This window comes from Pseudonaja textilis, chromosome 1, assembly GCF_049901715.1.
Source record: "Pseudonaja textilis isolate UNSWEBS1 chromosome 1, rPseTex1.2, whole genome shotgun sequence".
NCBI lineage: Eukaryota > Metazoa > Chordata > Lepidosauria > Squamata > Elapidae > Pseudonaja > Pseudonaja textilis.
In genome coordinates, this window is record NC_141990.1 from 332,566,323 (window position 1) to 332,587,833 (window position 21,511).

Sequence of the window (21,511 nt, forward strand, 5' to 3'; positions counted from 1 at the left end):
TTCCTTAGAAAAACAAACCTGTTTATTAAAAGACCAGGATTCCCCCCCCTCCCCACGCGCCCTCCTCCCCTTCAGCCGCTTCCCACGTGGGGCAGGGCCCACTGGCCACGTTTCACAAGACGGACGGACGGAGAGTCGCAGCCAAAGCGGAGGGACGGAAGACAGCTGACCGGTGGCGGCTTCCAGGCTGGGCACATCGACTCCTCCTCTGACTTCTCAGGCCTCCAGCAGGGCTGCCCCCACCCCACCCCCACGCGCCCCAGCGTTTAAAATCCAGGCGAAAAATAATTTAAAACACACAAATATATTATTTCTGCCTCCCAGAAGCCTCGGAGGGGGAGGTTCCCAGGGCCACCGACGTTCAGGAGCCGGCTAGGTAAATTCCTGGTGGGGGAGAAAGAAGGGGGGGGGTCACAGTCAAAGCCTCACCCAAGAGGGGGGGCCCCCACCCTCCTGGCGAAGGCTGCTGCCCAGCAGGGAGACCTGAGAGCATCTGGGGGTCTTGCTTGACCGCAAGGAGAGGCCAGGCTAAAGCCCTCCTGGCCCAGCGGGCCGCCTCCTACTCCCCTGGCTGGGGCCTCCTCAGGCCTGGGGGTCCCAGCCCCTCCGAGAGAGGGCAGAAGGGCCTGGGGGGGAGGGGGGGAGAGCAGGCCCTGCAAGGGGCAAACCCCCCCGAGACCATCAGCTCCGCCCTTTCCAGCTTGTGTTTCATTTCCGCTTCCTTCCTGTCCGGTGACGGACAGGTGTTTCTCTCAGGCCTCTTTGAACTCGGTCCCAGGAAGTCCTCGACTTACAACGGCTTAGTGACTCTTCCAAGATACGAGGCCACTGGAAAAAGTGGCTTACAACCGTTTTTCGCACTTACGACCGCTGCAGCCTCCCTGTGGTCACGGGGTCGGAGTTCAGCCGCTCAGCCACTGACTCCTACTTATGATGGTCACAGGGAGGGTCAAGCGATCCCCTTTTGTGACCTTCTGACAAGCAGAGGCCCTGGGGGAGGGAGGCGGGTTCACTTAACGACCGTGCTAACTCAACTGCAGGGATTCATTTAGCAACTGTGGCAAGAAAGGTCATAAAACGGGACAAAATTTGCCCAACAACTGCTTCCGGTTGTAAGTCGAGGACTCCCTGCACTGACCATTGACCCCCCCTCCCCCAGGGCCTCTCTCTCTCTCTCTCTCTCTCTCTCTCTCTCGGTGCAGGGATCCCCGCTGCCTGAAAGGGCTTCTGAGTAGCCGGCCCCACCCTCTGGGCAGAGCTGCAGGGGGGCAGGCAAGATGCCCTCAGGAGGCCCTGGGGACTCAGGGTGTGCATGTGTGTGTGAGCGAGAGAGCGAGAGGCTGTTGTGGATACCGTAGCCCCCCAGGGGAGCCTGCTTCAGCGCCTGCTTCGGGCTCCAGGCTAGAGACACCCCCCCCTGGGGAGGGCACAACGCCAGCCGGGCAGCCTCCGCTTCTCTCACTCTCCCCGGTGCCGGAGGAGGAGGAGGAGCAGGAGGAGGACTCGGGCATCCTGCCAGGGAGCCCGCAGAGACCCGGGCCGGCCGGCAGTCACGGCAGAGAAACGGCTCAAAAGGAGGACAATGAAGCCAATCGAGCCCCCCCATCCCCCATCCCCCTTCTCAGGGGTTTCGCTGCAGCCCGAGCCCCTTGGACCCCCTAATGGCTGGATCCTGCCCAGGTTATAGGGCCTCCTGCTTGAGCAGGGGGCTGGACTAGATGACCTCCAAGGTCCCTTCCAATTCCGTCCTTCTAAATGCCTGCGGAGATTCTCCGTCATCCAGGCCAGGGTTGCCCCCGAGGTGCTTTTTCCTTTGGGAAGACCTTTCGCTTCTCATCCCGGAAGCTTCTTCAGCTCTGACCGGAGGGAGGGGAGGGATTGGAACTCGTGGCAGACAAAGCTGGTCCTCTGCGTCCTTCCAGAGGGTCCGTGAGGCCACTTGCAGAGTCCCTTGGGTGGGGCAAGGGGTGGGGGCGGAGCTGCCCAAAGGACCCTGGTGAAGACTGCAGGCGGAGGAGGCCGGACCCCCCCCCAATTGCGGGGGGCTGTTCCATTTTGGAGGATTTTGGGGCCTTGTGGGGCCCCCCCCTTCGAACCTCCTGACCAAACGGTGTGTCTTCGGGGGCTGAGCCACACCAGCCCATCCTCCGGGCCAGCAGCCAGGGGCGCCCAGGCCACGCCCAGGAGGCCCACCTGGCAGGAGCCTCACCTGTGGCAAACCTCTTCTTCACCAGCGACATCCGGTAGCCGCTGCCCACCAGCTCCACGTCGGCTCCCGAGACGGTGCTGCCCTCACTGGTGAACTGGGCGGCCACTGGGGAGGGCCGGCTGGGTCCGTCCAAGGGCTCCCAGCTGGCCAGGAGGCGGCCGGACCCTGGGGGGAGGGACGGGAAGGAGGTGAAGGGCTGCGTGGGGCCCCCTCCCGCCCTGCCCACGGCTGAGGAAGGACAGCCTGCCCCCCTCCACCCCACCCCCGCTCACCTCCCTGGCCCTGGGTGCTGGGCACGTCCAGGAGCCGCCAGAGCAGGCGCTTCTCCTCCAGGTTCCTGCAGGGGGCGACACAGGGGGCGCTCTGGATGCAGCTGCCAGGGGCGTGTCACCCCCCATATTCTGCAATCCTGGTCCTCTGACCGGGCTGCTGCCCCCACCCGGCCTCAGGGGGCCCAGGCCTCCGTTTTGGAGACTCGCCCGCCCCTGCCCCACCCCCAGTCCCCCCGTTTTGTTCCTGTTGGAGGGCGGCTGGCTAACTGGGCCCCGAAGAGCCGCAGGGGCTCCGGGCACAGCCGGAAAGGAGGGAGCAGAATCGGGGTTTTCCTGCCGCCGAGAGGGAGCCGGCCAAGGCCGCCGCCTCCTCCTCCTCCTCCTGGGTTGCCAGGGGCAACGGCTCTCTGGCAGAGGGCCTGGCCATTAGCCCGGTTGGCCTCGTAGCCCTCGGGGGCCCCTGGAAGCCCTTCCTGCGCCAGCCGCCGAGCCTCACCCAGGTGCCGCCTGGCGCTGGTGCCCCCCCCCCACTCACCAGCAGGCCTTGGGCTGGGGCCGGACGTTGGCCACGGGCTCCTCGATGGGCAGCAGCACCTGCACGTTGGCGAGGGCCACGGGCGAGGCCAGGGCGGAGGCGTTGTAGCGGTAGTCCACGCTCACCCGGGTGGCCTCAGGGCCGCACTCCCAGCTGACCGACAGCTGCAGGGGGGCCCACTGTGGCCCCTGCCGGGAGTACTGCGGGCGGCAAGGGGGGGGCAGGAAAGACGGGTGTGTGTGTGCGTGTTCGTGCATCACACCCCTGCCCCCTCCCACCCAGGGCTGCTGCCCCCCCCAGCCAACTCCAGGAGGGCATGGACTACAAACACCCCCCCCCCAAAGTGCCCAGCAAGCAGGGAACCGCTGGAACTGTGGTCCAAAAGGACAGGAGGCCCCCGTGGGAACCCCAGGTCTCCCCGGGGAGGGGAGGGGCCCCCACGGGCCACAGGGGACCCCCGGCCTTAATGCAGCAGCTAGAAACCCCCCCAGAATCCCCTCCCCATCATCTTAACCAGGGAAGGTTACTAAGAACACACCACCCACAATCACACACACACACTCACACACACTCACACTCACACTACACTTCATGAAAAGCCAAGGTTAATTATCTTTCGGAGGTGGAAGCTGCTGGCTGGGCAAGTCCCAGCTCTGATGCCAAGCAAGGTCAGGCGTGGCCGGCCCTTGGATGGGAGACCACCAGGAGATGTTGGAAGACTGGGAAGTTGAGAAACACCCCAAAGGGCAAAGCCCCCCACAAGGCCTCCCCCCCTTTGCCCCCACCACATGGAGTTGTTTGGGGAGGGGTCCCCCACACCCCTCAACTGGGGTCCAAGCGTCTTGCTCTGGCCTCCCTCCACGGTCAGCCTGGGGTGGTCAGTGGGCAGGGAGCTCCACCCGCGAAGCCTCACCTGGTATCTGAGTAGCGTCACGTTGTAATACGGGGCGGTCCCTGACTGCTCGGCCTGCTTCTGGAGGTGCCCCGTCAGGGCGGCCATGTTGAGCCAGAAGTCCCGCCGGCTGGGGTCGCTCTGAGAGGCGTCACTGGGGGGGCCAGGAGAGACCGGGGGTGGGGTCAGTCTGACCAGCCAGCCTCCAGTTACAGCCCCCCCCGCCTACCAGGGGCTTCCGAGCGCTGCCTCCCCCGTGGCTGCCAGCCCCTCCCCCGCCCCCCCCCACGGGCACCTGAAGAGCAGGCTGGCATTGGGTAGGAACTGCTCGATGGGCGCTGTGTGCAGCAGGCGGAAGCTGAGGACCGGGGGGGCCGGTGCGCTGCTGAAGACCCGGACGATGCCCGCCGGGAAGGACATGGTCAGCTCCCCGGTCACTTTGACGAGGCAGCTGCTGCGGAGAGAGGGAGGGAGGGAGGGAGGGGCCCGTGGGGAGCTGCGCCCTCTTGGCCCCCCAGCCCAGGGAGGCGGCCCGGGGGCCCCCAAGCGAAGGGCTCGGCCCAGGCGCCCAGGGAGCCCTTGGGCGGGGGGGCTGGCTGGGCAAGGCCAGGGAGGGGGCGCCTGCCTGGAGAGCCCCACGGACCCCCCCCCATCCCCCCCAGTACCTGTCCGCCTCCTGGCCCTTGAAGTAAGCGTGGATGTACTCCGTGAAGGCCGTGGCCACGGGAAGGGCGCCCTGGGAGCCCAGCACCACGGGGGAGGGTCCACGGGAGACGCCTGGCAGGCAAGGAAGGAGGGTGGGGTCCCTCAGCGGCTTCGGCCAGCCGCCCGGGCCCCCAACCCAGCAGGAAAGGCCCCAAAGCCACGCCCCCCGCCCCCCCCGGCCGGAGAGGACCTACCCAGGGCTGGCGGCTGGTGCGGCTGCTCGCTGGGCGTGAAGAGGCCGCGCTCCGTCAGGGCCGAGGTGCTTTGGGAGGAGGTCAGGGCAGACAGGGGGGCTGGGCTGAAGGAGCGGGGCTGGGGGGGGGAGAGGGAGGTCAGCCCCCTGCCCTCCCCCGCACCAGGGCTTAGCGGGGGTGGGGGCTCTTCCCAGCCCCATAGCGCTTCTTAGCAACAGAGCCCGGCAGCCAAGAGGCCACCTGCTGGCTCCGGGGGGCACCCAGAGGGAGCCCAGAGGGTCTGCAGGGCTGGGCAGGGGGGCTCAGCGGGCTCCGGGGGGACCTGCCCCTTCTGGCACTCACCGTCTCGCCCCCGAGGCTGCTGGCCGACACGGCCGAGGGCCTCTTGGAGAGGGTTCGCCGGACAGGAGCCGCCATGGGGGGCCAGGCGTGGGGGGCCAAAGGGGGGAAGGCCGCTGCGGGTCAAGAGAAGGGGGTGATGGGAGGGGCACAAACGGCGGGCCGCCCCCTCCCCACCCAAAGTGGAAGCAGCTCCCTCCCAGCCTGGGAAAGGCTCCCACAAGCAGCGCTGCCAAACCCCCCGCCCGGCTGCCCCAGTGGAAGGCAGTTCCGCTGGCCAATCCTGCCCGTGAAAGCCTCTCCTCTTTCCCAAATGCCGGGATTTGCACCCAGAGCACAGAGGGGCCCTGGGGGGACAAATTCTGGTAGAGGGGCCGTTGCTGGGGGAGCCAACATAACTCCTCCCCCTCCGGTCCCCCCCTTCCGGCCCCCGGGAGCCCCTCGGCCCCTACTCACCATGATCGGAGGAGGCATCGGAGGCAGAGGGGCCCCGGCTGTCCAGGTCGCGGCCCCGGGGGGCCCAGGGGGAGGGGCTGGTGGAGTCCCCGCTGCTGAGGGGGGCCGGAGAGGAGGAGGAAGAGGAGGCCGAGTTGGAAGAGAGGCAGCTGTCGCGCTCCCCCGTACGAGGGGCCCCTTCCAAGGCTGCCGGGCTCCGAGGTCGGGAGGCCCAGAGGCGCCGGCCCCCCAGCCCGGCCTCCGAGGAGAAGAGGTCCGGGGAGCCGGTGGAGAAGGCCCGGGCCCCTGCAGGGGGCCAGGAGGCCCCGGACACGGCAAAGTCCGGCTCTGGCCCCGAGCGGGCGTCCTGGGGGGCGGAGGGCTGGGGCAGCCAGGGGTTGGGCCTCTCCTCGTGCAGGAGGGCCCCACGGCCGCCCCGGAACGCCAGGGGCCCCTTGGGGGTCCTCTGGCCCGGGGGGCTCAGGGCGTGGCCGGCCGGGAGCTCCACAGGCGGGGGTCCGGGAGGGCCCGTGGCCAGGTGCGGGGGAGTCCAGGCCAGAGTCTTCCACGTTCTCGGGGAGGAGGAGGAGAAGGGGAGGGGCTGGAGGCCAGCAGGTGCGCTCGGGGGCTGCGGGCAGAGAGAGAGAGAGAGAAGAGGGGAGGGTTAACACGGAGTTGGGGGCTGCAGGGCCTCCCAGCAGCTGAAAGAGCAGCGATGTTGGGGCTGATGGGGCCCCCCAGGTCCCGAGGCCCGACCCTGAAGGGCCCTCCCCGTCCAAGGCACTGACCGGCCTCCCTGGCACCCCTGCAGTGGGCAGCCTGCAGTGAGGACCAGCGGGAGAAAGCCCCCCAACCACTTAGCCCCCTTCCTCCCCCAGGGCGGTTCCCTGCCCAGTGCCAGGGCGGTCCTGCCCCCCGCCCCCCCCGCATGGCAGTCTGGGCACCAGGGTGCCCTGGTCTCTGCCGGCTCTCTCTGGCCCCGCGGCTGCTGTGAAAAGGGGTGAGGGGGGCATCGAGGTCCGTGGGGCAGGAAGCGGAGACTGCGCCAGGGAGGAGCCGCCAGCAGAAGCAACGCCAGGCCCGGCCGACCCCTTTCCCCAAAGAGCCTCACATTCTCCAGCCTCGGGCGCGGGACTCGCTCCCAGGGCCCCTCGCCAGCCTCAGCCTTTCCCACCTGGCCTCCCCCGAAAGGAAGGGGGCAGCGAGGGGGGGCAGCCGTCCCAGGTAAGCAGGGGGCTCGACCAGCCGCTCCGGCCATGGGGCAGGTTCCTCCCGCAGTTCAAGGGCCGAGAGGGCAGCTGGCACCGCACCCGGCCAGTGCCTAATGCCAGGGAGGGCCAGTGGGGGGGGGGCAGGAGACCGTTCCCTGGGCGAAGGCCCCGGCACCCCCGACTTCCGGCCCGGGTCACCTTGCTGCTTTCCTGAGCCCAGGGGCCCCTGGTTGGGGAAGGGCCCTGCTACCATAGGCACTGGCTGCCGTTGGCTCCCAGGCCGCAGTGGGCCCTCCAGGCCCCGGAAGACAGGCGGGCACAAGTCCCCTCGGCTGGCAGAGCCCCCCCCGCCCCCCGCCTGCTTCCATGGCCATCAGCCAGTGACGGAGAACCTCCATGGACCGGAGCAGTTTCCTCGTCCTGGCGAGCAGCAGCCGCGGGGGGGGGGTGGGGGAGGCCGCTCCCTCTGGGTCCCTCCCTGCCCCTCCCTGCTCCCAAGGCCCCTTCCGCCTGCTTCCCAGGGCGCAGCCGGGTCTCCCCCGACAGAAGAGACACGCACGGCACACCTGGGGAACAGCCCCACCTGTCTCAAGGGAACGTTTCCTGCTGATGCACAGGACCTTCCCAAAATGCGTCACCACAGCCCAGAACGGGTTGGTCCTGTTATGTCCCCCCTCTGCCCCCCCCGCCCCCCCCCAGGCCAAACCCTGCTGTAAGGAAGCGGCTGCCCTGCTCCGCCAGGACAGGAAGAGGCCACGGGTGGATCCAGCAGCGGAGGGAGGAGCTGCCCCTGTCCTGGGAAGACCCCCCGGGCCGGCCGGGGGGCTGGGGTGTGGGGGGGGCTGGGTCTCCTCCCCTTCTTCGTCCAAAGGGACCTGGGCAGGCTTGAGCCAGGGGGGCCGTCCAGCCAGGGGAAGGTGGAGGAGAGGCGGGTTTGCACCTGGGCAGGAGAAGCCGAAGGGAGGAGACGCACAGCCGCCAAGAGGGGAGACCGGGGGGCAGCCGCAAAGGCCCTGTGGGGGGGACACACTGCCTGCGAGGCCCCTAAACAGAGGCCTCGAATCGAAGCCCGGAAGCCCCCCAGTCCGGCCTGTGGGGAAGCTGCAGGTGCTGGGCCCGCCCCTCCCCCCCCCCTCCCTGGGGGTCTCACCTGGGAAGGCTTCGTTCTCAAAGGCCGACTCCAGCGGGGGCCCGAACAAGGCGCTGGCCGGAAGGGCCTCTGGCTTCCCTTTGTTCTCACCGCTGGGGGAGAGAAGGCGGGGATGGGGGAGGGGGCAGAGGAAGACCCCCCAGCGGCCCCCAGGGGCTTCAGGCCTTTTCTCCCCAGGCTCCCTGGGAAAGGGGCAGGCGGGGAAGCCCACCTCAAGGCCCGAGTGGAGACCCCTGCCCCATTTGGTTTCTTTAGCACTGAACCCCCCCAGCATTCCCCCGGAAAGTCAGGTTGACTCCAAAGGTCTCTTCTTGCTTGGGTGAGATCTCCCCCGCCCCCCTCTAATCCCCAGAGCAAACAAGGAAGCTGGCGCAGAGCCAGCCCACCTGCAGCCTCCCTCCCGCGTACCTGAGACACACGGGCTCACCTGCTCATCCGGGGCACCAGGTTGGGGGTCCCAGCGCTTCCCGGTTTACCTCCTGCGAGGGAGGGGCAGAAGCACAAAGTTCAGGGGGGCCCCACCCCACGCGTCGTCCCCCACCCCCTCCCGCTCTTGCGGCCTCACCTCTCTCCCCTGCGCCCGGGGCCGGGCCGGAGCCGGTGGGCACCGCAGCAGCCGAAGGGGGGGCTCTCAGGTGCCCTGCAAGGAGAGAGGGGCAACTGGAGGGGCACCCCGAGTCTGGGCTGCAAGTCCAGAGAGGGGTCAGCCCCTCCCCAGGCCACAGAAGCAGCCCCCCAGGGAGGCAGGAGCCTGGCCCAGAGCGGGAGCAGGCGGGCATCCTCCAGCGCTAGTGTCAGCCCCCCCCAAAGTCCCAAGGCTTGAAGCTGCTCACTCGGGGAGCCCCCCCCCAAAAAACCCCTTCGCACCCACATTGGGCTCACACTGCCCGGCCGTGGGGGGCGCTGTGCGGTTTGGGCAGCCTGGCTCAGGCCTCCGTCTGTCCTGCCAGGCTGGCCGACCGGCCCCCCAGAGCAGCCCGAACCCCCCCACTGCAGGGGCCCGGGGGAGGGGCACTCACGGGAGGAGTGTCTCTTCATGGTGCCCTGCAGGAGAGAAGGGGAGGGGTCAGGGGCACGGGGGGCACGGGGGTTCCTCCCCAGATAGGCAGCGAGAGGGCAGCCCCGCCCCCGTATCCCTGGCTGGCCCCCCACCCCGCCCCACTCACCCCCACGCCGGGCGGCAGGATGAGGCTGCCCACGGAGGCCTTGAGCTGCTCCGTGGCGGCCGAGGTGGCAGCGCTGCCCACCCGCTCGGGGGGCTGGACAGGCTTGATCCGGATGTAGAACTTGGGGGGCTCCTCGTCGTCGTAATCTGAGTCACTGGACGAGCAGAAGCGGCTGCTGTGTTCGCGTGGAGCCAAGTCAAGGAAAGGGCCGGGGGAGGCCGGGGGGTCTTTGGGAAAATCCCCCGAGAGAGGGAGGAAATGGGGGCCCTCTGCCTTCCTCCCCCAATCAGCCAAGCCCCACACTCGGACCCCCAGCCCCCCGTTCCCCAGATCTACTCCGGACCCCCAACACCCCCAAAGGATATCATTCTGGTTTGTTTCCGGCCGGAGCGTGAATCCTTCCTCGTCCACCTCGGGGGGCTGCGGAGAGACAACGTGGCTGGGGTGGGGTGGGGGGAGCAACACAGGCCACCCCAAATGCCACGGATGGGGGCAGCCCGAGACAAGCCCTGCAAAGGGGGCTCTGGGCAGTTCGAGGCCCCCACCCAAGCAAAGCCCACCACTCAGCTGCACCGCCTTGGAGGGCGCCTCCTCACCCCCGAATCCGCCTCCGGAGACTCCTGGGGAGAGAGGGGAGAAGGGGTGAGTGGGGCGGGGGGATGGGGGCTGGACAGCCAGGACCGATGGCCGGGGGGTGGGGGGCAGCCATACTCACGCCGAGTCCCGCCCACGCTCCTTGCGCCCGAGTCCGGGAATGCGGAAGGCTTTGCTGCGGCTGCGCTTGGGCCCTGGGGGAGGCGAGGGGGGGCTTTTCAGGGTCAAGAGCACAAGGGGGGGCCCTTGGCTGGGCGGGGGGGCTGCCAGGGCAGAGCTGCTTGGTTGGGGGGCATCTGCTTAGCGAGGGGGAGGGAGGGGCCCCAGGCAGCCCCAGGATCCGGGCCTGAGATTCAGAGGGAGGGGGGCAGAAGGGAAGGGGGGGGAGACGCCTGCCAGGCCCTCCCCCAAGAGAAAGGGGGCAGGAGGGCAGGAAAAGGGAGCTGCAGGGGGCATGTGGGCCACGGGGCTCCCCTCCAGTCCCGCCCCCTGCCCCAGAGCAGACGGACACGCTCACCGCCCGACGCATGGAGGAAGCGCAGGGGGCATTGCTGAGGGGGCCCGACTCACGACCGCACCTCCTGGAGCCCCCTGGACGGCCTGGCGAGGAGCAAACCCTCCATGGGTGGGGCCGGGGGGGGGGCATCTCCGCCTGTGAGCTCTTGTGGCCCAGAGACCCCTCCCCCCCCGCAGCCCCCAGGCCAGCCTGCCAAAGGCCCCCAAAGCCCAGCCAGACGTACTTGCCTTCCTGCCAGGCGGACGCCATGCTCAGCTCCTCCAGGTCCAGGGGCCCTGCGCGGGGGCAGAGAGAAGCCTGAGGTGAGGTGGGGGCCGAGCACCCCCAAGCCCCCACCCCCACCCCAAGGACGTGGCCCGCCAGCCCCTCCTTCCACCTGCACCGCTCCGAGCTAAGAGGGCCCCGAGCCTCCTGGATGGGGTCCTTCGTGGAAATGCCCGCCGGTCCATCGGGGCTGCCCCCCCGGGGGGGGCCCTCACCTGGCGGGGTGCAGCCGGTGCCCTTCCCCTCGGCAAAGTTGCGCAGCAGCGTCTCCACCCCGATGTTCTCCATGTTCTGCTTGAATTCCTCCTGCACCTGAGCAGGGGAGGGAGGGAGGGACCCTCCTGAGGCCCCCAAAGGGACCCCAGGTGCCCCGGAGGGCAGGAGAGCACCTGTCCGCCCTCCCCCTCCCCCGAGACCCCAGCAACGCCCCCAGCCAGCGCCCTTGAGGAGGGGCCCCTCTGCCCGCCTCCTGCCAGCCCTTGGAGGGCGAGAGAGAAAGGGGAGGGGCCCCAGCAGGGGGGGGGGAGGGCTGCAATTGCATAAGCCCCTCCCCGATGGGGCCCTGCAGAGCATCGGCAGGCAGGGGCCCGCCTGGCAGGTCTGCCCAGAAGCCCCTCCCCACGGGACCGGCCACGCCCTCCTCACCTGTCCGATCTGGACGTGGGTGTCCTCCACCGAGTGGATGTAGGAGCCCACCAGGGCCTTCAGGTGCTGCAGGTGCGACTCCTCCACCTCCTGGAACCGCTGGGCGGGGCAGGCAGGAGAGGGGCTGTGGGTCTGGCGGGGGCAGACCTCGTGCCAAGGGGGTGGCAGCCAGGTCTGCGTCACTGGGGGGAGGGGGCAGGCCCAGTCTCACGCTGAGGCCCCGCTCCCCATCCCCCACCTCCCCGTGACCCACAGGGTGGGGGGCAGAGCAACGTCCCCCTCCTCCCAGGGCCCTTCCTGGCCGGCGTAAATGGGAGAGACTTGGGGAGGCCCAACAAAGTGCCCGCTCACCCAACAGCCCCCCCCCCAAAGGGGAGGGCACCGGTCAGCCCCCTGCGCACTGCCCCCCCACTTACCACGGCCGAGTCCAGCATCTTCTGCTCAAAGTCGGCACGGGCCGCGTTGTACTTCTCCACGGTGCGTCGCAGAGCCTCCATGGCCTTTCGGGACTTCAGCTCCGCCTTGGTGGGGGAAATGCATGGGGGGCAAAGTCAGGGCAAGTCCCCGCCCCCGAGCGGCCCCCTTCCCCCCTCCAGCCAGAGACCCCAAGCAGGGCTGCTGACCTTGTCCAGCTCCTTCTGGCCGGCGCCCTCCCGGCGGAGCCTCTCCAGCTCCTGGCAGCGGCTGTGGAAGGCCTCCTTGGCTTTGGGCAGGTGCTGGGCCGCCCCCTGGAGCTGCTGGACGGCCTCCAGGGTCCCGGCCACCTCGTCCTTCGACTGACCGGGGAGGAAGAGGAGCGGGAGAAGACCTCGTGGCCCTTCTTCTGGCATGGGGGGAGGGGAGGGGGGCCCCACCCACTGTCCCCCACCGGGGCCCCCGAGGGCGTTGGGCAGCATTGGGCCAGAGGGCCCGGGACCCCTTGGCCAGTCTCGGGGGGGGTGGGGGTGTCAAAGGGATATTCCCCCCCCCTCGGGGTCCCTGGAGAACTGGGGCCGGCGGGGGGTCACCTTTCTGTGGGCTCGCAGCTGCTCCTCCCCGTAGCGGCCGATCTCTTTGAGGAGATCCTGCAGCTTCTTCACCAGCTCCGCGTGGCACAGCGCCAGCTTGTCCGAGGAGATGCGGAAGACCTCCCAGAGGGGGGCAAAGGTCCTGGGGGGGGCACACACGGGCAGCGCCTCAACCTCCAGGACCCCCCTCGCTCCTCCAGAGGAGCTCAAAGGCCAGGACCCTCGTCCCGCAGGCAGGGAACGGGCAGCCTCTCCCCACAGGGCGTGGCAGAGGAAGAGGGTGCGGCCCCCCAGGCCCCCTCCCCCAGAATGCCCCCAGGCCCCCTCCTCACCCCAGCTGGGTGCTGTTGCCGGCCATCTTGGACATCTTGACCATGGACTTGGCGTAGGCTTCCTCCACAGCCGCCCTGGCCGGGTGGGGGGAAAGAGAGAGACCCCCGTCACCCCAAGCAGGCTTCGGGGAGGGACAGGCCCCTGCTCCCGCGCACTCTCTGGCGGACGGGGGAGGGCCTTCCTTGGACCCGCCTCTCAGGGAATCCCTGCCGAGCACACACACACCCCCTTAGCACAGACAGGGCGGCCGGCCAGAGTCTATGGTCGCGGGACTCAAAACCGCCTCGGTCTATTCTGCCTGCCCAGCCCCATGGGCTCCGTTACCCCTGCAGGTTTCTACTCGAGCAATGCCCGAGCTCGGCCTTTGGGGCCAGGCCCCCTCTGGCTTAGCCTGGCCACGCCTGCCGCTTCCGCCGCAGGGCCTAAAACAGGGCTATTATTTGGGGAGGCCTGAACTCTGGCACCGAGGAAGGAAAGGCGCATTAAAATAAAAGACGCATTCGCACCCCTCCGCTTTCGAAGGAGAACCACCGGCTGGGGAACTGGGGGAGTTGAGGTCCACAAGTCTTAAAAGTTGCCACGGAGACTCCTGCCGTTTTGAAGCAGCGTACAAGCAGATTTGCACTCTGCACATGCTCTGGCCAGCTTCCACATCCCAAGGGAAAGTTACTCTGTTCGGATTTCAGCAGAGAAACCTCCAGGACAGCCTTCCTCCAGTTGTTGTCCGCCCCCGCACAGGGCAGGAATTCCCAGGAGGGAGGGGCTTGAACCCAGTCCGGCCCTTCCCAGTTGCCACCTTCTGCACAGGTGCCGAGCTACCTCTGATGGGGTCAGCAAAGAGCCACAGCTCCCTCTGGTGGGCAGGAGGAGGAAGTTGGCACCCAGTAAGGGTCTGGCTGGGGGGGAGAACTGGGCGGAGTTAAGGGGCGGGGGTCTTCTCAGCCAGGCCCCTTCAAGGCCCTCAACCCCACAGGCCACCCGGCCCACCAATCGCTGGGGGGCTAGGGGGCACATCCTGGGGCGCTGCCTTGGGCAGGGGTCCCGCTCCAGAGGGGCCCTGGGCAAGGCAGCTTGGGCGGCCCCAGAGCCCGCCGTGCCCAGCAGGTTTCTTTAGGGCCCGGACGTGAATTCTGCCCTCCTCCTTGGGCTGCCGCCAGCTGGGCCGGGGTCTGTTTTTCCTTTCGCAGGTGCCCCCGGAGCCTCTGGCAAAGGGGCCAGAAGCACGTGAGGCGGGGCTGCCTAGGACCCCCGGGCTCTGGGTTCGGATGCTCGGTTTTTACTTCCAGAAACAAGCCCCAAAGGCGTCCAGCTAATTCTTGGCTTAAAGCCGTTTGTTTAAGTGTCGCCTGAAGACACAAAAGCATCGAAAGGCGACTACTTCCAGCTGGTCCTCGCACTTACGACCGTTGCTGCCCCCGAGGGCCACGTGGTCAAATGTGAGCGCTAGGCGTGTATTCACAATGCTTGCAGCTCCAGCCAAGTCAGTGGGGGCAGCTGGACTCACTTAATGACCGTGCGGCTCCCTTAACAACTGCGGTCTCTCAACAACCAAAGTTGTGAAACCAGGCGATAGAACGGCCTCCGCCTCCTCCTCCTCCTCATTTAGCGGTGGATAATCTGGTTCCCAGCTGTGCCGGCAAGTGGAGTCATCAGCCCCGCCAGGTTAGGAAAAACCCAACTTCCCGTTAAGCAAAGGACCCTCCCCCAAGAGGGAAGGCCCTGTCGGAAGCCCCCCTTGCAGCCCCTGGGGTTCTCGGCCACCCAGCTGCCTTTTGAAAAAGCCCCTTTGGGATCTCCAAAGCTTTAGAGTAGAGTAGAGCTGGAAGGGTCCCTGGAGGTCATCTAGTCCAGCCCGCTGCTCAAGCAGGAGACCCTCGACCATTTTAGACAAGCGGCTCTCCAGGCTCTTCTTAAAAGCCTCCAGGGATGGAGCAGCCACCATTTCTGGTAAGTGGCAAGCAGTTCCCCTGGCCGATGGTTCCCACTGGCAGGAAATGTCTCCCTGACACCAGGCGGCTTCTCTCCTTGGTTAGTTTCCATCCGTTCTCCTGCCTTCTGGTGCTTTGAAGAATGATTTGACCCCCATTCTTTTTTGGGGGGGCAGCCCCTCAAATGCTGGAAGGCTGCTATCCTGTCACCCCTAATTCTTCTTTTCTTTAGACTAGCCAGACCCCAAATCTGCAGCTCTTCCTCGTATGGTTTAGTCTCCGGGCCTTTGATCATCTGAGTTGCTCTTCTCTGAACTTTTTCCAAAGTCTCAAACGTCTTTTTTGTAACGAGGCGACCAAAATTGGTTGCCGGATTCCAGGTACGGCCTCCCTTGAGCCCCGGTGGCCCAGTGGCTGGTGGAGCGCTACAGGATCCTTCTGGTGCCTGCGCTTGGGCCGTTCCAATCCCACCAGGCTCAGGGTGGGCTCAGCCGAGGTGGGTCAAAGGAGGAGCCAGAGGGTTGGGGGCAAATAGGCTGCCTCTGTAAGGAGAGGGCTGGACTCCTGCTCAGGGAGGGCTGGGAAGCCCTGGGAAGCAGCCTCGAAGGGCTCTTATATCGCTGCTACCACGACCCGTTTGTGAAGCATTATAGAGCTTGGAAACTCCGTGGGGCCACCGGGGGGGCAGCAGAGAGCAGAGCCCGGCCTTTCCGGAGGGGCTCTTAAGAATGAACTGTACAGAAATTGCCCCCCCCCCCCGCCCGTAGGTTTTCTATGGTCTGGGAAGGGGCGGAAACCAGGCAAGGGGCAGTTTTCTGGGAGTACCCCCTGCCCCCCCGGTCCCTTGTGACAGTCAGCCCCCACCCCAGCAGCCCTCCAGGTCTGCCGAGTATGCAGCCAGCATTCGGGGGGGCAGGCCTCCCGGGTGGGAAAGGGCGGGGCAAAGGGGCGTACCTCTCCCGCACGAAGTCCGCCAGCTCCTTGGCCGAGATTTGCCCATGTTTCATGTTGTGATACAGGACGTCGAAGCCCTGGTTCTTCTCTCCCTGGGTTGGGGGCAACCGAGACAGGAAAGTCAGGGGCCGCACTGGGATCAGGGGGGTCTTCCCAACCTGTCCTGGTGCCCCCACCCCCAGGCCCCTCCCCAGGTGGAGCTCTCCCCAACTTGCGGAGGAGCAAGAGGGGCAGCTGCCCAGGGATTCGGGGTGCGCAAAGGAACCCCCGCCCACTGAGGGGAGCAGGGCTGGCTGGGGAATTCTGGGAGTTGAAGTCTCTTCGAGCTGCCAAGGCTAAGCAGGCTGTGTTGGACTACCAGTCCCAGCTTCCCCAGCTGTTAGCCAAGATGGGAGGAGTTCAGAGGTGGGCTGCCAAATGGGGGGGGGCTCTCCCTCTCCAGAGACTTCCAGAGGGAGCCCCGAGGGGGGGTTCTGCTGTTCTTCAGGAATTTGGGGGGTGGATGGATGCCCCCCAAGGCTGCCACAACTGCAAGCCCACCGCTCACAGCCACTTCCCAGGGCGCCCCGACCGAAGGAGCCTGGGCTGGGGGTGGGGGGGTCTTCTGCCCCAGAGAGCTGGCCCAGGGCAGCGTCCCCCAATCACCCAGGGAGGCCTGCCCACAGCTCTGCCCCCCCAGCCCCAGAGCCAAGGGCCCCTCCCAGCAGCCGGACTGGGGCTTCCCATGCCAGGCAGCGCCAGCCACTCAGCTAACAAGCGCCATCCCAGTCTCTGCCTGCAGGAGGCAAGGGCAGGGAGGGGGCGGCTGGGCTGGGCACAGGAGGTGGGCACAGGAGACCCCCAAGGAAGCTTCAGGGCCAGCAAATGAACCTGAGCACTTTGGGGCCATTAGAGAGGAATCCAGCCCCCCCATCAGCCTCCACAGCTGCAGAAGCCGGGGGGGGGGAGGGAACAAGGAAGCCCCCTGCCGCCTTCTCTGCCTGCCGCCCTGCAGCTGAGGGTGGCCAAAGGCAATGCCCACCCCCCCCGGCTTACCTGCCCCCCCTCCCTTTCAGCCACTTTTGGGGGCAGGGGCTCCAGGGACGAGCCTCCGGGTGCAAATCAGCCCACGTGGAGTCAATTCCGCCCCCTCCCCAGTCCGCATCCCATCGGGCTTCCTGGGACGCTGTCCAGCTGACCAGCGTCCTTCCTCAACCGGGGCCTCCGGCCAGCGCAGAGAAGGAGGGGGAGCATTGGCTGCTGACCATCCAGCCCCCCATCCCCCACCGGCCCTTGCTCCTTCCTGCCCCCCAAAGGGAGAACGGGAAGACCTGCTCCTGCTCCCCCTGCTCTGCCCCCCGTTCTCCGGGCCCCCGTGCCGTTTCCTCTCTGGCCACAGACGGTGGTTCTTTTGAGCTGGCATTCTTCCCATCGCTGAGGACTAGAAACCTGCTGGGGGTCCTGTGCAAGGCTCAGTGGAACGGAGGATGTGGGGAGAGTTTCCGGCCCTCGGGCACCACTTTCGCTTTGAAGAGGGTAGCGTGGCATCCCACGTGGCAGAGGAGGGCACCTCCCTCGCTGGGGATGGGGGCTGCCCACGGCTGCCTTCCTGGGCCTGCAGGCGGCCCCGACCAGCTTGGACTGCAGCTGCCACGGGGCAAGTGGCACCAAGGGTGGGCTCCCCTTTCCCCTCTGGGGGTGGGGGGGCTTTCTGGGCAGCCATGAGCAGGTCCCGAGAGAACCCCCAGCCCCGCCAAAGGCCCCGGGGGGGGAACGGGGGCAGCTGCAGTCCAGTCCCTCCTGGCAGCCGTCGGGCTCCCTGCCAGCCCCCCCTCGCTGAAACGCAGCAGGGGGGCCTTGGGGGTCTGCTGGGGGCCCCAGCTCAGTCCCAGCGGCCTCCTCAGCCCCTCTTGCCACCCCCCCTTTCTTGGAGGGGCCCCTAAGGCCTTGGCCCCACAGGAGACGAGGGGCGCTCCTTACCCAGAAGTGCTCCGCAAAGACAGACATGGCGGCCGGGGGCTGGGCAGTCGGGCCTCTTTCAGCTCCTGGAAACCTGGGGAGGAAGACTGGGGTGAGGCGGGGGTGGGGGGTCTTCAAGGAGAGCCCAGAAGTGCTCCAGGCCCCTCCTGGGTCCCCCCAGCAAAGCGGCCAGGCGAGGGGGTTCACCCCGAGAGCTGTTGCCCCCCCGCTTGCCCAGAGAGCGAGCCCCCTCCTGCAGGAGAGCTCCAGGAGGCCCCTCCACATCAAGGGGGCTGCTCTGCCCCTCCCCCTCCTCCTGCACCCCTCCTCGCTCTTCCGGGGGCCCCCTTCTCCCAGGGCAGCCCGGGGCCTCCAAGGAGCCCCGCTCTCTGCAATTGGGGGCCAGGGTGAAGCAGCGAGAGGGGCCGGGGGGGTGGGGGATCCTTGGCTTAAAGACAGGGGCTCCACTGCCCACTTCCTGCCACAGGAAAGGTGGCAGAGGCCGGGCATCGGAGCCTGATCCTCCCCCCCCCCCACATCCAAGCAGGCTGCTACCTGCAGCTGGGGGGACCGTTACTGGGGTTGCACCTCCACCCAGCAATGCAGGCGGGAGCAAAAACAGGAAGTCGCCTCAGAGGACGCCATCTTGTTCTTTCCACTTCACATTGGGGGCATCTTTGTGCCCCCCTACTGCCCCTCCCTCATCCCATGTCTTCCAAGAATGCCTGGCAGTGGCCTCCTGGCTCGGCCCCCTCTGCCGCCCCCAGCCTCGAGGGAGGGGGCTTTGGCTACTCACCTGTGTCTGGGTCATGCTCTCACTGGCAGCTAGCAGGAACTGACCGGATCGTCTCCCTGCGTGGGGGGGGGAGGGGGGGAGGAAAGGTTTGAGAGGGAGGGCAGCCAGGCAGGGCCTGAAAAGCCACTTCCTGAGAGCGGTGTTTCCTCCTTTGGCTTGGCAGCTGCCTCAGCTGGCTCCCATCCTACAGTAAAAGCCCCCCCCCATCTGCATCTGAGCCCCTGGATGGGGAAACTGCAATTAGCGCAAAGTGGCCCCATCCGCTTGGGCCCCTGGCGGTTTCCGTCTCCGTTTGGGTGCTCGAGGCTTCTCGGTCTTCCCCACCTGGGAGGGGGAGGGGGAGGGGCAGCCACATCAATGCTCCAATCCATCCATCCATCCGACCGGATGCTGGGCCGGAAGCCGTGCCTGCACTTCAGTCGGGCTGCATTCGCACAACCGCCGGGCCCGAGTGGCCCCGGCTGCGTTCAGGTCACAGGCAGCACCCGGTGGCCAGAGACTGAGCAGCTCTTAGGCCTCTCTGGGGAGGGGGAGAGGCTGACTGTTGGGTCGGGGGCAGAGGCCTCCCTCCCCCGTGTCTCCCGCGGGGAGGGGCTTGTTCTCCCTTGCCAGCTGGGCGGGGGTGGGACACCCTGGCTTGTTCTCCCTTGCCATCTGGGGGTGCGTGGGACCCCCTGGCTCAGGGAGGGCCGGTTGCCGGCTGTCTCCCCAGGAAGGCCGCGAAGTGCAGCCGAGCAATTTTTTCATCCTCCCTGGTGTTTAACCCTCCCCTCCCCCCCTCCCTCCTCTGAGCAGCCTTTCAGCTACCAACCTGCACCCAGGTGGGGGCCCCTGCCCCCTCCCCCAGAAAAGCAGGTCCATCCGTCCCTCCCCCAAGGGAGAAGCAAACGCCCCCACTGGCTGTGTGGGGCAGAGGGGGGAGATCCCAGCCTCCACAGCCCCCACCCTGGCAAAGCAGCTGAAGCGATGCCCACGTAGACCTGGGAGTTGTGCCCAGAAGCCCCCTGGGGGAACGCAGGACCCGCCCCGTCAGGCAGGCAGGCAGGCAGGCGGTGGCATTCAGCCCTACCTCAGTGCCCTGCGGGGAGGACGGAGGCCAAGCTGAGGACACCCAACTGCTGGCCACACAGCACCACACGGCCCAACACTGGAGCATGAAAGTGGAACAACAGAGTGGGAAGGGGCCCTGGAGGTCTCCTAGTCCAACCCCCTGCTCAAGACCCCCTATGCCATTCTGGACAAACGGCAGCCTCTTCTTTAAAGCCTCCAGGGAGGGAGAAGCCACAACCTCTGGGGGAAGCCATTCCACGGGTTGATGGTCAGAAAATTCCTCCTTAATTTTAGGCCGATTCTCTCCTCGTTGCTTCTTGTCCTGCCTTCAGAGTTAGGGTTAGGACAACCTGGGGGGGGGGAAAGGGGGGGCAGAAAGGGCACCGGGTGGGTTCTGCCAAGCCACAAGGCCCCCAAAGAGGAATTCAATGAGACGGGCACTGGGTGGGGGTGGGCGAAATGATCTCCAGGGCACCCTCCAGGTCTTCATCCCAGCAGCTCAGAGGCCGGGACAGGCAGCGGGGGCAGAGGGGGTGCGAAGGGAGGCTCTGGGTGCAGCTGGGCCTCCCCTTACCCCCGCTTGCCCCGGATGCGCCGCCCTGCCCAAAGGCCCCCTAAGCAGCGGCTTCTTCCAGGGAGGCATCAGACTGGCTACTGGGAGGGCACAGCTGCTGGGGGGGGGGGGCAAAAGCCAGGCCCAGCACAACACAGCCTCCCCCCAGACTGGAGAGTGGGGAAGGGCACAGAAGAGTAAAGCAATGCCCCAAAACAGAAGCTCCCCCCCCTCCAGGGGGCTCATCAAGCATTCCCCTCGCCGCCCCCAACTCTGAGGCAGGACCAGGAGACGGTTTGGGGGGTGCACTGCTCCTCCAGTTTCCGATGGGGGGGGCTCTCCCCACCTGTCTAATCCGAAGCTGGGGGGGGGGGCGGAGGGCTCCAGGAGGAGAAAGCAGGGCCCAGAGGGGCTTTGGGCAGGGGCGCTGCTCAGAACAGACTGCTCCTGCACAGAGAGGCTCTGCTATCGGCCCGAAGCGTTCTTGAGGGTCCGAAGGGCGCTGGCTGGCAGGGCCCGGCCCGACCGCACAGGCCTCCCGCCCGCCGGCCTGTTTCCAACATGTGGCCCGTTCCGCACCCACAACACGCAACTCGGGTTGCAGCACAAAAGGCCTCCGCTCCCCCCCATTAAACAGCTCCGAGGCGGCGGCAGCGGGACAAGGCTTCCCACCGGCCTCTTGCAGGCAGCCCCCGCGGTCCGATCCGCCGGCCGGAAGCCCTGAGACCCTCAGCGGGGCCCGATCCCCAGGCCGGGAATGGGGGCTGGGCGGGAAGCCAGAAGGCCCGAGGCTGAGGGTGCCCGTTGCCGTCCCAGCCTCTCCGAGTCCCCCCAATCCCGGCTCCCAGGCGCCTCCGCGGGCCGACCCGGCGTCTCAAGTCCCCTCTGATCCCTCCGGCCGGACCTTGGGCTGGACACGCGGCGAGACGCCCCCGCCCCCCGTCCTTCCGCACAGAGGCCGCCGGGGCTTCTCCCCCGGGGGCCGGACGGGCCACGCTCTGCGCGGGACCCCCGCCCCGATCCCCGCCGAGGCACCTGCAGCCGAAGGCCTCCCGGGACGCCCGAACCGAGCCCGCAGAGGCCCCGCTCGGGCCCACCGCGCCCTCCTCCCACCCCCAGCCCAGCCAGGGAATGGGGGCCGCGATGCCGCCGGCCCCCCCCCCCGCAGGGCGAGTCGGGCTGGCGGCAGGTCCGCCCGGGGGTCTGCAGCGCCCCCGGCAGAAAAGCGGCGCCAGAACCAGCGCAGCGCAGGCGGGGAAGCCTCTGCTGGGGATCCAAGAGCCGAGCCCCCCACCCCGGACCAGCGGCCCCTCCCGCCTCTCCCCGCATTGGCGCCGCAATAAACAGGCGGCCCGCAGCGGCCGCGCGGGGACCCCCTCCTCCCCTCTGGGGGCTCAGGATCCCCTCCCCCGTCCAGCCGCGGGGGGGCGAGGGGCCGCACTGACCTTCCGCGCTCCTTCGCATCGCGCACCTGCCTCGCCCGCCTCCGCCGCCCAAGGACCCCCGCGGAGGAGGGGCGGGCGCGGGGCGGGGCTTGCGCGGGCCTGGGCGGGGGCAGGACGGAAGGGAGCCTCGGCCCGGATTGGCTGCCGCGTGCTCCTCTCACCCCCCACTCCGCGGGGCTCATTTGCATGTTTAAAGGGGCCGCGGCCGCGTTTCCCCGGACAGCGGCGGCGCAGAGCGATCCTGGCGGGCGCGGAGCCGACACGGACAAGGCGCCGCTCGTTCGGCTCCTCCCCAAGAGCCCGCCTGGCCCGGCCCTTTCCCTGAAGACGCGGCTCCGGAAAGTCCCGCGGCTGTCCGGGCGAGGCGGCTCTCCGGCGG

General features: G+C 67.8%; 1 protein-coding gene across 1 annotated transcript; it reads right to left on the minus strand.

Annotated features, from left to right (window-relative positions):
• On the minus strand, positions 1-21,228 carry FCHO1 (FCH and mu domain containing endocytic adaptor 1). The gene is given in 33 exon segments (XM_087922912.1): positions 1-384; positions 2,210-2,374; positions 2,482-2,546; positions 3,017-3,216; positions 3,930-4,062; positions 4,204-4,359; positions 4,574-4,685; positions 4,808-4,925; positions 5,150-5,262; positions 5,603-6,064; positions 6,067-6,104; positions 6,106-6,123; positions 6,125-6,182; positions 7,762-7,795; positions 7,947-8,034; positions 8,370-8,421; positions 8,508-8,582; positions 8,962-8,986; positions 9,109-9,293; positions 9,474-9,528; positions 9,705-9,725; positions 9,820-9,896; positions 10,447-10,494; positions 10,699-10,795; positions 11,129-11,227; positions 11,545-11,649; positions 11,752-11,904; positions 12,136-12,277; positions 12,468-12,542; positions 15,351-15,442; positions 17,310-17,382; positions 18,085-18,140; positions 21,133-21,228. Coding segments are annotated over 31 exon segments (3,111 nt in total). The 5' UTR covers positions 17,337-17,382; positions 18,085-18,140; positions 21,133-21,228; the 3' UTR covers positions 1-361.
• Positions 21,229-21,511: the final 283 nt, after the last annotated feature.